The sequence below is a fragment of the Amphiprion ocellaris genome, chromosome 10 (assembly GCF_022539595.1).
Source record: "Amphiprion ocellaris isolate individual 3 ecotype Okinawa chromosome 10, ASM2253959v1, whole genome shotgun sequence".
NCBI lineage: Eukaryota > Metazoa > Chordata > Actinopteri > Pomacentridae > Amphiprion > Amphiprion ocellaris.
The window spans coordinates 10,029,429-10,047,199 of NC_072775.1; the positions used below are offsets into that span (position 1 = coordinate 10,029,429).

Below are 17,771 nucleotides of genomic sequence, written 5' to 3' on the forward strand. Positions count from 1 at the left end.
AAATACATTGAATGACTATAACGGGTTGTAGTCAACTCGAGTATCGTTAACTTTGCTTCATCTGTCGTGACCCTGCACTCGAGTTTGTTCATTCCGCTCTGTCTGTGTCCATCTCCACAATCTGCTGGACTGAGTGGACCTGTGGTCAGACAGGAAATCACGTCTGGATTTTACATACAAGACACCAATGTAAATGGGGTCAAAAGCTATTTGTTATGGCCGTCTGAGTTTCTGAAAGACTCTCTTTATAAATTAATTCATCAATGTGCTTGTGTCCAATGTATGTCATTACATTCCTGTTTCTAAGCTTTAAAAGCCTTCAGAAAGGCAGGTGTCTGCTCTCATTACTTCCAAGTAGCTTACTATTACGCATCCTGAGTGTACAATAGGTTTGGATTTAAGAATAAATGTTAAAAAGTGCCTTTCCACTCTCAATCACGGCAGCCAAATGCATTAGGAGAGCCTACAGTGCAGTCACTCCTGTATATGGAAATGTGTGCCACACTGGATTACAGTGTCTGTCTACTAACTGAGGGGCTGCAATGGGAATTGGAAGATTAGCCTTTTACCCTGCACAGAGAATGAGCCACATAGCACTCCTTTTTTTCCTCATTCAGTCCTTTCTTCTCTCTTTTTCTTGCAAAGACTTGATTCCAATAGCAGGGAGTACAATACCAGCTGCCGACCAAATTTTCAGAGAGAGCCCCTCACTGGCCTGAAGACTACGGCATTCAAATCGCTGTGACACGGCACTGAGAGCAGATTTTACATTTCCCACTGCAGACAAAAATTAACATAACTGTAATACTGCCCGAGGTCAAATTTCTTGTTCTAGAAAATCTCTCCCTAGCAACAAGACAACATAATTAAGACACATTCAGATTTCAGCCCAAGCTGCCGTTTAAATAGAACGTGACGGTAACATGCAAACACAGTACACGCTCACATGCACGTTCACCCACTTCTGTGAGTAGGTCTTTGGTTTCTTCCCATTTGTAGCTTCAAACTTTCTAACTTGTTTTTCATCTTCTCACACACAAACAGCACACAGGAGTCAAACAGGAGGAACAAAGTCGCAGACGGCTATTGATGGACTCTGTGCGGGCCGATATTCTTAAGTGTGGGCTCACCAAATGCCCGCCGTCCAATCAAAGAACCCAGCAGCCACCCACCACTGAAACAGATTACGCCGACTGTGACTAAAGGCTTCCCTCGCAACCACCAGAGCTGCTGAATGTTAGTAGCACAACATTAAAGTAGCACAATGCAGCTTCTGTACAGGGGTGGGCACATTGTATAAGCTGTGCGATGCTTTAAATTAAATACGTTCTATCAAAAGGAATGAAGCCCTGAGGATCACGAGCGTGTGTGATGTCTAGATGTTTCCTATGAAGCGCAGAAAATGACTTGGAGTCGAAAATAATCCGAGTAAATAATTAATATTCGAATCCAACTATCTCACATCACTGTCAAAACACGCAGCTCTGTCTCTTACCACTGATCTTTTTCTATTTTGCAGTGGAGGACACTATATCCACCACTCTGCATACAGTATCAGTATGAACAAATGCACAGCATGCCCAAGTGAGTGTTTTTGTGGAAGCTGAAGGTGACACAGCAGCGATGCTCTTCACTATGGTTTCTTTCATGCATGTGGAGCTCAGATGGCTCCATTAAAAGCACGGTACATTTGTTACACGCTGGAGATGTAGCATTTCGGTCGGCCTCATTTAAAGTAATAGGAGACAAGTGAAGTGATTCATTAGCTGTTTTCATAAAAATCTTACTTCAGCTTTAATGGGCTGAGAAATATTACAGCGGCTACAATCCTGAAGACCAAAATGTCACAACACAAAACTGATTTCACGCCGTACTCGGTTGACTAATCAAGCAACCACGCTGGCATTAACTCTAAAATTCATGTGACATGCATTTGACAGTGTAACACCGGCAGTGGTTTCTGTATTTAAGAGTCTTTAACGCCACTTGAAATGGTTAGCACAGCCTCTGAGTCCACAAAGCCACTTTTACAAGCCCCTAGCATAAAACACGCTTGCAAATTAGGATCAAGAACACGACATTCTCTCCAATGCACGCCAATGTAAAATAAGTTTCAGCTTTAAATTGCAACAGCAGCTTCATGTTGCATGAGACAATTTAATGAAAGTTTTTCTGGGGCATTTTTTTTTTTTTTTTGCTCCTATTTCTGCCCTGTAATAATATATGTGATGTTGAGATTAAAAGTAGGCCACGGTACTGTATCGCATGTAAAAAGGAGATTTCCCCTATGTGGAAACAAAGAAGCAAGACTTCTTGTCAGTTAACTTTGTAGATCACTATCAGTAAAAAGGTAATTTTAGAGAACGTTTAGGACTTTAAAATCGAGACACAACAGGCAAAAAAACATTTGCTTCCATGTCTTCCATGTTCAGACAATTCAAAAGTTCACAATTAAATGTGCTTTATTTGGGAGAAAATTAGGTTAACAATATTGCCAAAGCATCAATGATGGTGTAATTTTTAAAAAATAGAAAATGAAATACAATTCATTAAATGCAATGTTGAAATTTAACAAAATGTGAAAGACTAGGACTAAAAGAGAGAATACACTTATAATACACACAAAAAATAATGACTGTCCCACTTCTTATTAATGGAAGTCCTTAGTATTGGTTCGCTGATTTAAAACATACAAACCCTTTATTAAAACAGCATGAGTGGAATCAGAGAGTCTTCATCAGTTTGTAGGATGCAATGAGAACAGGTGTTGCATTTAAAATTCATTAACCAGTCACATGGCACAAAACACATGATATGGAAATTCTGCCTCGTGGGAAAATCACATACACTGGCCTTATTTGAGGATGAGGTTTTATATTTTCTTCACTTTTAAACTACCAATTCTTGTTCTCATATTTATTTGTTTAAATTTTTGCCCATAAATAATGGTTTCCAATAAATGTGTGTTGAAATTTTACAACACATATATTTATCTCTAAAAGGCAGTTTTCTCAAAAAGTTTCTTCTCTTACTCTGAACAGAAAAAAATGCACTGACACATTCAAAAACACTAAATTTTTCATTTTCCCCTCTATATTCTGAAGATTTTTACAAAGGAGTTTGTTCATATATCATTCATAAACTGCTTTATACAAGAATCGTTCCTAAAAAACGGCAGAAACTGACTTTTTTCAGGCTGCTGACAGTATTTTCTGACTTATGAAGTGAACCAAAGAGATATCCAAAATCCCTTCTTTGAAAGTTTGCCTCTAATATGTCTAAAAAATATTTTTAAAAAATGATGTTGACTTTATCCTATTCTCAGACCTCTGCTATCGAAATGAAAGCAAATTAGTGCATGTTGCAATATATAATACATCATTTACATATTTAAACAAAATATTTCAGAAAACTTGTAGTACAAAAAAACCTTGTCTTATTGCTAATAATTAGCTGAAGAAGATTTATGTGGATAACGTAAAAAATTGACCCTATTTACCTGTAGTCTCCCCTTAATGTTGGAGGTGAATTAAAGCAATAAATGTATAAACTGCAATATATTGGAAGAATTCTCTAACAAATACCCTTTGAAGCTCCAAATTATAGTTTTTGTGTGCATGCAGCTGTATGCTATTAAGTTGTTCAACTGGTTGTTTTGACAATTTATTTTCTTTCCTTTAAAACATTTTTCTTGGCTCAATACAAATTTTGTTTTTTTAAATGGAAGCCTGCTTTGCCACTCATTGACTGTCAGCTAAACCCAGAAAGTGTGCTTCAAACAGCATTGTTAGTAGAGCAGGAGAGCTGAGTGTGTGCCAGGTGTTCTCAGCAGCCTGTCTGCCTGGTAGGATGAGCAGATGTTCTGCTGTGAGATGAAGCCTCTATAAAGACGCTCTGCTTGTTGTCGTTCAAACCAAACGGGATGCCGCCGCTTTCAGTTCTGTACCTTGGCCCAAAAATGAGCGCTCTTGTTGTTTATCTTGCTTACTTTTGTGAATTTGTTGCTCTGTTTGTGGCTCTTTACCCTGTATCTTTCTTCGCTTCTCTCACGGTGACACTGTAAGGCAAACACTACGAAATGATTGCCACAACCTCAACTTTGACCTTTGCGAAGGAGAGACTTCAGGTGATTCCTAATTGGCTGTCTGTCTTATCAGTTCCACTTTATCTGATCTGCATCACAACAATAACAGCGAAACAACCGCTCTAAAATCAATGACACTGCAGCACTCTTCATCCCTGCCCCCACCTCCCACCCAGTTCAGCAACAACATCCTCCTCCGCTCGCCGCTACACTCCTTCCTCTCTTTCTCCTTTTATTTTTCTCCTCTCTCCATCACTCATGCTCCTCTATCTGTGGTGATCCGTGTCACAAGGGATTACATCATTTTCCGTGCACAATAAGATACGCACAAACCAATAAAACAGAGTAGAGTTTATGAAGTGAGTGTCTTTTAGTGTGTGCGTCTGCATGTTTGTGTGTGCATGTCGGTGGCCGGTGGCTATGCATTTAAAACATATCTATCTCCAGGCAGAGCTTAGCTGCTCAGCTTTGATCACAATATGCCTCCCCAAAGCACATGAGGTCGGGCACAACTCTGACAAACCGTCTGCCAGCTCACGTTTCCACATTACTTATATTTCCTGCCACTTCCAAGAAAACTTCGGCTGAAGTACTCAGGCACAACTTTGGTGTTAACGCACACAGGCAGTGTGAATCTTGCATAAGCATTAAATTCTTATAGTCTATGATTTAAATAGAAGCTTTCTAAATTAAAAGTGGCACGGCTGACCTTTTCTGATATGAGCTCTACTGTTTTTATTCATTAAAAGCTCCACATGACACTGTGATTGCACATGAAGACAAAGTGATGTCATTTCAATTTTACTACATTTGTTGATAGGTGTTTCTGCACATTTATGTATTTAAATCAGAACAGAACTAAGCAGGCTTAGAAATCTTTACAGAAGACAGATAATAGCGTTTTTACTCCATGTGGTTCATACTCAACCCATTTTATATGCTAACATTAACGTATGACAGCACATTTCAAAGAAAATTAAAAAATCTAATTGGGGTGGCTGTTTTAAAATCCAGATTGTACATGAGCGAAAGTGCCTTAGTGAGAAAAAAAAGCACTCTGATGTCAAATAAAGGCCATCAGAGGAGTCGGCAGAAAAGCTCTGTTCTCTGCACACGGCTGCTGAAGTGTGTCAGAGGTTGTTACATTACATTCTTCCACTAAAAAAGTGCCACATTTCCTTTGTACAGATCTACGCCGGGTCATCATGATTCTGTAGTCTAGATGGTCGATTGGCTCATGTAAAGGCATCCTTCTGCTAATTGGAAGGCTGGTTTTGTAGGGAAACCATGTGATATTGTCAGACTGGCTGTGTTCAAGGCATCTCATGCTTAAAACTCTACTGATGAGCAAATTAGTTTAAGCCGATTCGTATTTGCCATCATTGTTCAGGTATAATGCAATATTTGACACCATTAAATCCCAATATGACTTAGATTTAGCTCATAAATTCTGCATATGTGCTCAAATGTAATCACAAATTATTCGTTGCGAGGGAAGGGAAGCAAATTCTACTTCTTCAGGCTGTTGGAAATCAAATATTGTTGGGTTTTAGGCTGTTATTTTGTCAAAATGAGAGCTCTGAGACATTTTACAAACCAAATGATTGATTATTTACTCAAGAAAATCATCAGCCAAGAAAAGTAAGGAGTACTTGCATCACTAAATGAAGAATAATGAATGATAATGTGAAATTACTGAACATCACTGAGTTAAACCCTTAATATTGTGCCTCTTTAGAGCAAATTAATCAAAGTCTCAAATGTCCGCACAGTGTCTCTTTCAGTTATTCAGCCCAAAACACTGCAGAGATGGTTCATTTCACCTCGACTGTATAACTACTGGTTTTAGGGTTGTTCTAAATGGGCTGTTTTGCTCTGAAAACCAATGAGCTGCTGCTGTCGATCAAAGTTCAAGCTGGACAACTATTGGTTAGTTAGATGCTACGTGGCACCTGAGTCGAATTCTTATCGGCTTAATGGCAGAAGAAAATGTCTAAAGATCTTGGATAACAACTCCAAGTTTATAACAACCACTAAACACAATAAAAAAAGGAATTTCGCCATATGGGACCTTTAACACACACTTTTGCCCTTTAATTTCCCCTAAAACTGCTTTGAAAGTGTTCAAATCATCTCTCTACCTGATTTTGACCGAGGTGTGAAAAAGCAGCATCAAATTTTGTAATGACCGACCCACTGATGGGACACTCACCTGTTATGAGCTGAACCACTGTTTGTCTTTACACCTCTGTGAAACTAATTTATTGGCCCCAGTTGATTTCTAGCCAGAAACAATCATCTGACCGGTGAACTGAAGGTGGAGACATGTGGGCAGGTGGAATGATTTCAAGGCTGTGACAACCTGCGCACAAAGCTTTAACACCGTGATGGTGGCCATGCAATGAGTCACTGCGTAGCTGGGCAGGAGGAGGTGAAAGTTGCCAGTGTGAGCAGAGGTGACGGCCATAATTCATCCAGCCACACTGAATCATCGATAAAGCCAATGAGACCGAGGGCTTCGGTCGCTGCGTCACACCCATTTGCATCATCGTTCCAATTCACTACCACGCATGGCGCCGATGCTCTCTGTTACTCTGGCTTGACTTCAGAGACGCATAGCGTCCTCTGTAGTTGTGTCATGAGTGCGTGTGCTCATCCACAAACAGATAAATCAAAATAAAGTGAGACTCACAGCCACATTCAGCCGAGCCCAGCATCCCCAGGAGCTGTCGGCAAAGATTCATAGGCACGCCTGTAGAGTCACATGAAGTGGCATTTTTCACCAAAATGAGTCACAAGTTGCGCAGGGCCACAGTTCTTGCAATGTGTGCCAACATCCTCCCTTGTGGGTCTGTTTTGTTTTTGTTTTTTTCACTCTGACAGTGACTCTGGATGAAAGCCGCTGTCTGCCTGGATGCCCGTGGCCCCGAGGCCTGGGTTCACACTGAAGGCAGATGCTCTCAAACATCCAGCATGCGTCTGATCGATTTTCAGGCCAGCACGGGTTCATCTCTCCACCACTGCTGAATCACGTCGACAGAAACTACGGCGATATGCAGCAGCATCAGTTCATTTTCAGGTTAACTGAATGGTGGTCTCTAAAGCTAGCTCAGCTCGCAAATGAGTAAAGAAGCAAAAACATTTCACCAGATGCAGTCTGTCCCAACTGCCCACCCCCACCTTGACGTCCTTAACCTCTATTTCTCACTTGACATTTACTACAGCGCTTTAAGCACCGTGTTTGCAGCATCAATTAATCTAGAAAGCTCTAAATATGCAAGGTAAGGACACATGAAGAAAATACGACTGATCCATTTAAGCATGAGACACGTGGCACAAAACCTTGCGTTTAAAAGAGAAAATCCAGTGAAAATCAACTTGTTCTACCCTGTTAATGTGTCCACGTTGTGAATTTTTTGTATGCTAGAAGACACATCATTAGCGAAATTTCTGTCTCAGCAACACAGATTCAGGCTTCTGGGGTTTTATACATAACAAACCTTAAAAAAAACAATCCTGTCAGCTTGCAGTGGGGCTTTCTGGATCACTATTCTTCAGAATCAGTCTACAGAATCAACATGTATGGCTCCATTAGTCCAATATTACAAGCTGTCATTGCGCAGTGCCCAAGTTGGTCATAGGTGAACTGGTGTGCTCGAGCTGCAGAGTGATGGAGAGGTGGATGGAGAGAGGGGAAGCGACTTCATAGATATGCACATTCTAAAGAAAGCAACAGTGCAGAGTTACATCAAAGCCTTTTTATGGCAATAACTGGTCATATTCATGAAAAAAAAACCTTCTAAATATGTTTTTGACACCCAGAAATGAGTTTTAGGGGTTTAATCAATGACTGGAGAGAGGGATGAAAACATTGTCTTCACAGACTCCAGAACAATCAAAGTATGAATCCAGAAAAGTGTTGAAACCACAAAATTCAGATTATTCCCTTTAAAAGTCATTGCTGCACTGACTATAGCTTCCTTTGTTGTTTCAATACTTTTGCAGTATTTCAATGGTTCAGCTAAACTGAAACAGTATTCATGAGGCAAGACACACTGCTAAGAGCGTCCCCAGAGAAATAGCTGCTTTTTATCCCCTAAAATGAGCAGAGATTTCTGGAAGGTGTAATCTTTAAAAAATGATGCAAACTGTTTTTGGTTTTGTTTTTTTGTTTTTTATTTTTTGCTTTTAGGTGCTGAGCTTTAAAAAGTCAAGTGGAGTGGGGGATAAACACATGTCAGTCGAGGGCAAGAGGCTGAGTGATGTTTTATGCCCCCACATTAATCCCCTTTCTCTCTCTCTCTCTCTCTCTCTCTCTCTCTCTGTCTCATCCTCTCTCTCTCGCTGCAACTTTGTGTAGCAGCACGCGCTAATCTGAGATAATAGCTCAATTGGAGCTGCAGACTTCTTAATGATCACTTAGGGCTAGCAGGCTTTGAGACATGCAGACACAGGGCACTGGGCCAGTAGGACCAGCGAGCAAACAAACAGAGTCGCACACACACACACACACACACACACACTCGCACACATGTGGATGAGGCTAAATCAGCAAAGTTATCTGCACCTCGTGGCAGGAAACGGACAGATCGGTTAGAGCACCCTGGGAGGAAATGTCTAGTCAGTGTCTTGCTGTCAGAGCGCAGGCTGATTTAAATGTTCAGCATTTCTGCCAAGAAATCAGAATGCTGGATATCCCTGTATGTGATTACTTGGTTTCATTCCCCACATTGGTTCTTCTCCAGTGCCCATGTCTGCTCGCAGATGAAGACTTTGAAATCAATGCTTTTCTAATGTACACATTCACTGGGCAAAATTAGAAAACTGACTCAACTTCTAGGTAAAACAAGCAGTCCTTATTTTTATGATATTTTCAAAGTGGATACCAATATTGAATTTTAAAGTCATTATTTGTGATGCTAATAACATGCCAATATTATCAGAGGTCAGTTTTAACAGACTTGTCATTTTGCAATCATCACATCTGGACCCAAATCACTAAAAGACCCAAATACAGATTCCTGACATTAGTTGCACCTGTCCTCTCCACACTGTAGTAGCAAGCAATAAAAGATCAAAAATGAACATCTAGTTGGAGTAAGTGCTACAGTTAGCAAGCTAAGTTAACCCATTTTAGTTTTTGAGTTATATCTAGTTAGCATTCTTTGAAGATTGGGCTTAAAATCTTCTTTTTTGACAAATGTGACAGTTACTTCTGGTGCAGGTGACCCTGAACCATTCCTTAGTTATGCTGCAAATGGTTTAGACTGCTGGAGGACTCCCATGATGCACTGAGCTCCTCCTCCCTCTCTCTTTCTTTCTCTCTCCATACATTTTTATGTCACTATTGCATGTCACGAATGCTGTGTCTTCTCCTTCCTGTAGTCTGTGTTTTGTCCTCCCTGGAAGTATCTCTGGCTGTAGAGCTTCAAGTTTCTGTTTCTAATGTTTAGTCTGTTACGTGTTTGTCTGATTTCTGTCTGCTGCCATTTCTCTCCTTCACTCTCACCCCATACAGCTGAGGCAGATGTCCACCTCCCTAAGCCTGATTCTATCAGAGATTTCTTTCTGTTAAAAGCAAATTATTTCTTCCCACTGTAACCAAAGAGCTGTCAAAGGGAATCTTTTGGTTTGTTAGGCTTCTCTAATGGGATTTTTGTCACCTTGGTGTGCAAAGTGCCTTGTAACTGAACCGTATCAAGCTCCGCTTTCCCAGTGGAACACAAATATAAGAATATTGAAATATTATGTTGAAGAACAAGCCAACCTATGTCCGGAATCAGCGTCTTGTATCAAAGTTTAAAGCGTAAAGGACTGTTAAAAGCTCCAGTCAGTGGCATCATGAATGTTGCTGGTGCATCTTCACAGACACCAGAGAAAAGAAAGAACTCACGCAGAGTTAAAAGCTGTTTTTACACCTGCTATCCTCTTTAAAAATGTGCACAACAGCATCGGTGCAGTTGTTGTTTCCTTCCACCATGCAGAGAGAATTCAAATTATTGTTTGACTTTTACGACTCCTTGATGTTCTCATTACAAACTGATTCACAGTTTCTTGCTTAAATGAGAAAAGATGAAAGGAACAGATAATACGGTAGAAGTCAGTTGTGTTTACCCAATTATTAAAGAAAGTTTAAAAATTCCTCAATGTGTGCAATATGAAATTTGCCTAATCAAAGCTACTACAATTTGCTACGTTAATTAATACTCTATTGCGACTGTGAGCTGCAAGTGAGTTAACAGAACATAAATTGACCACAGACTCACTGGAAAACACACCTCATTGCGTGGAGAGATAAAGGCGTAATCCTTTCCACGCTGTGTACAGATGTCAACAACCGTGGAGATTATGCAGAGAATTTGATAGGAACACAAACAACCTCTGTGACTCACCCTGCAGGTCAAAATTATTTCCTTCCACACTTTCTATCACTTTGACTTCACTCCTTTTTATCCAAACTTATCTTCGTTGTTCCAGATCATCAACAACCCCGACAACAGCATCTCTGCTGTCAAACAACACAGACAGGAAAATTCAAAGACACATTTCTTCCTTTTCCCCCCAAAACCTCTGACACACAGCACGCTGCATTATAGTATTATTTTTCTGCATTTATAAGCAGATCTCAGCAGGTGGAGAAAATAAATTGCATCCTCCTGTTTAAATCAGCAGGCATGACTTTCTGAAATATTGTTGTCAGCTGGCCTAGGTGGGTGGTGTCCACACAGCTAGGAGAAAAATAACTTGGCAGAGTGCTGAAAACAGAGCCAGCAGTACTCAAAATGTGGAGCTGAGTGGAAGTGTGTCTGCTCCAGCCGCCCATCTGTGCCAACAGAAACACAGTCACAAGGCTGAGCGAGTCTGGACTCAGGATTCTGCTTATTTCTTGTGGGAATCTGCTGTGGAAGAGCAGAAAAGAGAACTGGAGATATTGCAGGGTATAAATCTGCTCCAAACTCTGCAGGTCACACAAGACATGACTGTAAGTGAGCATTAAGAGATCTGGAGGAGATTTGTGACAACAAACCGTTTTTCTGCTTGAATCAGGAGAGGGTTGTAAAAAAATAAAATTAACTCAGAGGACAGGCAACAGATGAATTACAATGAATAGCTACGTTCTTTAAATCCAAAGAAGTACTTGAAGCATTTGAAAGTGGAAAAAAATGGCAGGATTTCGCAGTTAAATCCCGTGAGCCATTGTGACACTTGTGAATTGATGAAAGAGGCACTGGTGCCTTTCAGCAGACGAGCCGTTCTTCCTCTTAAGATATCAGCAAGCAGCCCTATAGCAAGGCAACAATACCGATTCATACTGTCATAGCTAATAGCAGATTGCACAAATAATGAAGAACCTGTGCAAGGAGGTGGAGAACGCTTAAAATTCCTGACCTTGTTTTAGAGACAACAACCTATTGCACAGTGGATTCACACTATAAATACACAGTGTTTTAAAATGTGAGCTCAGCAAAAACCATTAAAGGTCTCAGCACGGTTGAATAAAGCATTAAAGATCTCATCCAGGTAGCCTTGTTAACATGTCCATATAGTGTTTTTATATGCTAGACGACATATCATGCATGAAATAAGCGGTCAACCCCATGGGTGAACATTAACACCTGGAAACTGCAGCGTACTTATGAGAGTCTAAAAGAGGCAAATTCAGACTTTCAGGGCTTCATATTAATAAACATAAAGGAAGCAATCATGTTAGCTTGCAGGATTGGTGTTCTGTGTCATTATTCTTCTACAGAATTGGTTTCCAGTTCAAACATGTGACTGAACAACTTGTGAATTTGTTGCATAGATTTACAGTGTTTGCACAAAGTCGTGGGTGAGCTGGTGTGCTTCAGTTGCAGTGAGCTAGAAGGAACTTCACAGATCTGCCCTCAATTTTAGAGGAAACAACAGTGTATAGTTACATCTAAGTCATTCCAAGGCAGAAAGGGATTATTTTCATGGGGAAACTTCCAGAAAAGTAACTCTGATATACAGAGATGAGTTTTTAGGGGTTTAATCAACGTCCAGACAGGAACTTTAAAATAAGCATCAATCAAGTCCGCTGGGAAACTTTTTTGCTACTTCTAAATCTTTGTGTGTTGGCAGACCTTCGGTGTCAACCCTGCAGCAGGGGGGAGGCCGCATCCAGTGACAGGCTTTTGGAATACAGAAATAAAAGAAATGACTGCAGGAGATGCGGAGGAGCGGCCTCAAAAGTGAGTTCGCGTATGAAGGAGTTGTGGGAATTTGTTAGGTAAAGGAACACAAAGAGAGGCGCTCGGTTTGTTGCTGACTCGGCATCACAGAGCAAAACAAAAGAAGAATTTGAGCTCAACGTGGTGATGTGAAATGCCTCCCTGCAGGTAGCAATGTTAAATTCATGAACACAGATGAAACAGATCATTATCACATGCAAGGATGAGAAGAAAGTCAAGCGGACACTCTGGACTTTGAAGGCAACACAGTTTGATGGAAACTGGGTGATACGGCGCTATAATCAGGGAGAGGATTAAACGACGGCTCCATGTCAGAGTTGGCACAAATCTGACTTTGAGATATTCCAAGGCAGAATATCCTTTGTTGTTGTATCCCTCTGCTGTCAACTCGAGAGCCAAGGTGGATTTGTAGCTCTTCCTCAGCAGAAAAATTATGCAACCAGTAAACAAAAATATATAGTTTCTCTAAGGTTCCTGTCGCTTCTGCTTCTCTGTCACAAAAACGGAGAGTTCATAGATATACATTCTGTTTATGTATGTATGGGTTTATGCTGCCACGAGTCTGGCCCATGCTTGTGTCTACGCATACTTATGAGTGCAATTATGCATGTATGAATGTATGGGTGCATGCAGCGAGGGACCGGCCAGCAGGGAATTGAGTTTGGAGGATGGGGGATGGTGGGGTGGATGCAGGGATGGGGGCAGCAGTCTGGGGGGGGGGGGGGGGGGGGGGGGGGGGGGGGGGGGACCAGCGGGGGATGGAGGTTAATGCAAACAGGGTGGGGAAAGATCAGGGATGCTGGTCCGAGAAATATCTGCGTTTTAGGAGCTTAACACCTCCTCTGTGAGGTTCAAGCACCAGCAGCAGTCAGAAATCAGGTGACGCCGGCATGACAAATAAGGAGCTGCAGCAAAGGTTTTATTCCTGTCAGCAGATTTCATAACCATGGTCTGTTGCACACATTCTGTCACAAGATTCTGTGGCTCGGCATTGTGTGGTAAAATAATACATTGCGAGCACAAGAAATTCCACTCAGCCATTCAGAAAGTTAATTTAAAAAATGCAACCATGACCACTTCATAGTCAACACGAACCTAACTGTGTAATTTCTGCACGGGATTTGCTGTATGTACAAGCTAAATCCTCACCACTCTCTGCAGTATTTGTCGTACAGGTTAACACTTTGCTGCACTACACTGGCTGTATTCTGTCTTTTAGACCTCTCCAGATAGAAAAAGAGCTTACAAGAGCAAACTGCCTTCAATAGCAACATGTTAATTAAAAATAGCACAAGCTGGAGCGAAAGTTCCACAACTGATATCCTTAGTGCAGAAACTGATCGCTCTCTGCTCGCACAGACCGACCTCTGTAAACGCCTGCCCACACAGACAGAGCAAAGCCACGCAAAGGGAAAGGAAATGGACACAGAACCAAGGCCACTCTCTAATATAATGGCAAGTGATTCTTGACTGTCATAATCATCAGATGGTGGCTTGACAGTAGCCTCGGCTTAAAAGGCTTTCAGGAGGAGAGTTTTCACTCAAACCCTAAATGTGTCAGAAGCTCAGCATGATGGAAAACACGCAGGGGGTAATAAAACCTCGCTAACAGTTTCCTGTTTCATTCATGAAAGAAATACAGAAGAAATAAAGCCTGACAGAGTGATGATTCCCTCCAAACATCAGGGTTTTGTGGATACAAATGCGTGTATGTGAAGCAGTGACACATGAATGTTTTAGGAGAAAAGATGCTCCAAATGACCTGCTTTTGGTTCACATGCCCGCGGACACATCCTGCTGGCCTCACAGACAGGAAAACAAATGGCAACACCTCCGAACCAGCAACACACGAACCACGAAGAGGTCGTACACAACAGGTCTGCGTGGGAGTTTGGAAAACAGAGGCAGGTACGAGGAGAAATAGAGTGTGTTTGCATGCGTGGGGAGGTGCAGGAATTCCTCCCGAGCCACAATTAACCCAGACACAAAAGAACATAGCTGCACAGCAAACCGTGCAGAGCTTCAGCGTTGGCACAACTTCACTGGTTTCAGCGCGAGCATTCTTTGAAAAATATAGGCCACTGGCTCGCTGTCAAAAAGGGAAGAACTGGAATTGTATTATTTCCGCACAGAACAACACATCCAAGATAACTGTCAGGGAGCCGGTGTGCACTGGACCGACGCACCGGGCAGCCTGTCTCTCACCTGGACAGCTTTTTATTTGGTGATGATTGGAAAATGGTTCCACTCAATCAACCCTCATTTTAGGGGGGAGAAGAAAAAAAAACATGCTTGTTGAGCTTTCTATATTTAGAAGCAGAAAGGATGAAATCACCTGCAACACACACTCTCTCTCTCTCTCTCTCTCACTGTGCCTGAGGCACACACACATACATCCTCACTAACAGCGTGATTTTACTCTGTGAGGTTTTATGTCTCTCTACAAACCAGAGTCAGCTATGAGCAATGAGCGAGGAAAAAAAAAGATAAAAAGCTAATGGAACATTGGGAAAAAAAACTATAGAAAATTATGAGGGGGACAAAGAGGAGACGTGGATGCATTTTCTGCTCCATAAGTCTTAACAGGATGAGAAAATACAGCTCATTAAGATAGAGAAGGTTCAATACACATCCCAGTCCTGAGCAGAGCATTAACCTCTAATGAAAAGGGGATGGAAGCAGTTACAGGATGAGATCAATGATTAAAAAAAAATAAATTAAAAAAAATAACTTTTGGAGCAGCTGGGCTATTGACAATCACACAAATGTACTGGGATATTTTTGTACTTCAGTGCACATTTCATCACTGTAAACTGCTCTGGTTGGATTTATTTTGACTTTATGATGAAGGATTTGGTTCTATTGTTCTAACATGTGGCATTAATCCGCAGTTTTTTCTCCTCTGATTTCAACACTTACGACAGTTCTCTTCATCACTGTTGTCTGAGCAGTCGTCATCGTCGTCGCACCTCCAGATGGTGGGAATACACCTTTTGTTGTTGCACTGAAACTGTCCATCCTCGCACTCATCGGTGGCTGCGAGGAGGAGGAAGAAGAAGAAGGGGGAGATCAGAGTCCAGATGGATGAGCAACAACACGGATTTCAGTAGTAGTACGCGCTAGTAGTTCAACTGTCATTTGCAAATGAATGCCTAATTGATATTCAGCCTTCATTCAGGTCAATTGGCTGAGGCGCATGCAGGGCGCGTCATGGTTTTGTGTTTTCCTTTCAGTCACTGATCTACTTTGCGGGGATATTTAACAGTTGGAGGCAGATGAAGGCCCTCTGTGTGTGAGTGTGTGTGGGACTGGTGCTCTGTGGAAAAAGACAAAGATTGAGTCGGTGGATCTACTACGGCTACTACCTCTGATGCAGTATGGACGCTCACAGCCGGGGAACACATGACAGACGCGCACAGGTTTCCCCCCCCCCAATCCCTTCCAAGAAAACAAACCCCCACACATGCACAATGAAATAAATCCCACTCTTGGGTACCACTAATAAATAAAAGCAGTCTTTTTTCTCTGATCTCTTGGCATTTTACGCGCACACGCGCCGAATAGGACACGTTTCAATTCTATTTTACTATCCGTAAAAAAAAAAAACATACTACTAACCTTCCGAGACGTGAAGCCTGAGGACGAACAAATGTAAAAGTAGCAGTGTCCTTATATCCGTCCACATTGCTGGAGGAGGTGATGGAGCTCATTCACAGCCACAAAACAAAGCCCGAGAGCCGCTCTTGTTGTAACGCTGCGACGCCGCTGCTGCCTCTCTGCCGTGGATCCTCCTCCCCGAGAACCACTGGCTGCCCGCGGCCTGACGACAGAGCGGGGGCGGGGACTGGGATAGAATAGGATAGGATAGAATAGAATAGAATAGAATAGAATAGAATAGAATAGAATAGAATAGAATAGAATAGAATAGAATAGAATAGAATAGAATAGAATAGAATACCACAACAGCCTCATACCAACTTCCAGCAGAATTATTTCCAGTGAACTATCTTATTTGTAAAGTATCTATCTATCTATCTATCTATCTATCTATCTATCTATCTATCTATCTATCTATCTATCTATCTATCTATCTATCTATCTATCTATCTATCTATCTATCTATCTATCATTTTCTCTGCAATCAATTAGATTTAAAATTAATTAAACAATTGGTAGCATAAACACAAGTCTCTATGCTTTTGAGGAAGCTCCAAGTGGAGAAAAATGACATGATGATTTGGTCAATTAAATTACTACTGCCTGAATTTACTTTAAATTCAATGAATGCAAAAAATGTTAGTTTAAGTTGCTCACAATGTGAATTAGGTGTGATTACCAACATTATTCTGTCAGCCCAATGTGTCAAAACGACATTTGCGACTTCAAAGGTTTTTGTTACTGAACAAATTAGTTTTTTTTTTTTACTTTGTTAAAAACCATTTAACCATCAGTTAAGTGGTGGAAACTGGTCCTCAGAATTACTTTGTAGAGCATGTAGGATGTCTCTATTTCCAAATGGAGTTTCTATACTGTTTTATACTAATTGCTTGCTTTTATAGAATCATATTTCTAATGTTTTACACTGACTATGAAGGTGGAAAAATACTTAATAAGAGAGGTATGCAACAGTGGAAAATTACTAGGTGAAAAGTTATGATGGAGGCTCTGTTTCAAGGTTGTGCTGGAAGACTCTGTTCCACAGATAAGAACGACTGCTGAGGTTTCATCCTACTCCACAAAGAGGCTGTGAGGTTCGGAGCATCCTGACCAGGACAACAACATTGCTGCTCATACGCAAAGGAGGGGTTCAGATGTGGAGAAGACAACCAGCCAGAAGAAAGACACACCCTGAATGCTTATGCACCTGTGAAACTAGATATAAGGCTGGGTCAGGGGAAGAATGATGTGTCAGACTTTGTGAACTGAATAGAACTCTGTTGTTGTCAGGGACAGAAGTTTGGATCCAGAGCTCTGTACTACATTCAATCAGCTGTTAAATAAACATGTTTAATGAGACCTAAATACCTTCTCCTATCGCTTCATTCAACAAATGCACAGGAGCTATCTCACACAGTCTGTTTTCCTGGTAGAATGAGATCAGCTCTAACAAGCATAGGTTTTGCATTCTGGTATGAAAGAAATGCAGTCATGCTTTTTGGTTCTTTCATAGATGAATCATCAGTCTTCTGGAGATATGACAAAATCTACTGGTTCAAAAATATGGATACACATCATAATAAATTTCATTTCTGGTTAAATGTACTTTGGCTTTTTCTCTTCAGCTAGGTGCTTTTGGGAGCCATCAACAAGTTCCTAGCAAACTTCTGGTTGTATCTTTGACCACTCATCCTGACAGAATTAGTGCAGTTGAAATCAATTTGCCGGCTTCCTGACAGACACTTGTTTCTTCAGTACAGTCCACTATAGTTAGCATGACAACAGATGATTTGCAGTTGCCTGTTCAGAGTTGTCAG

At 41.2% G+C, this 17,771-nt stretch overlaps 1 protein-coding gene across 3 annotated transcripts in view; it reads right to left on the bottom strand.

The window, feature by feature from the left end:
- The window catches only part of LOC111587111 (low-density lipoprotein receptor-related protein 8-like), a 108,765-nt gene extending 92,689 nt beyond the window's left edge, over positions 1 to 16,076 (bottom strand). For all 3 annotated transcript variants that reach the window (XM_023296940.3, XM_023296944.3, XM_023296931.3), the window contains exons 1-2: positions 15,916 to 16,076; positions 15,217 to 15,333 (exon numbers count right to left, since the gene is read on the bottom strand). In XM_023296940.3, the coding sequence (XP_023152708.1) occupies positions 15,217 to 15,333; positions 15,916 to 15,982 (184 nt within the window). In that variant the 5' untranslated portion in view covers positions 15,983 to 16,076. The remainder of the gene's footprint in view (positions 1 to 15,216; positions 15,334 to 15,915) is intronic.
- Between the last annotated feature and the right edge of the window lie 1,695 nt (positions 16,077 to 17,771).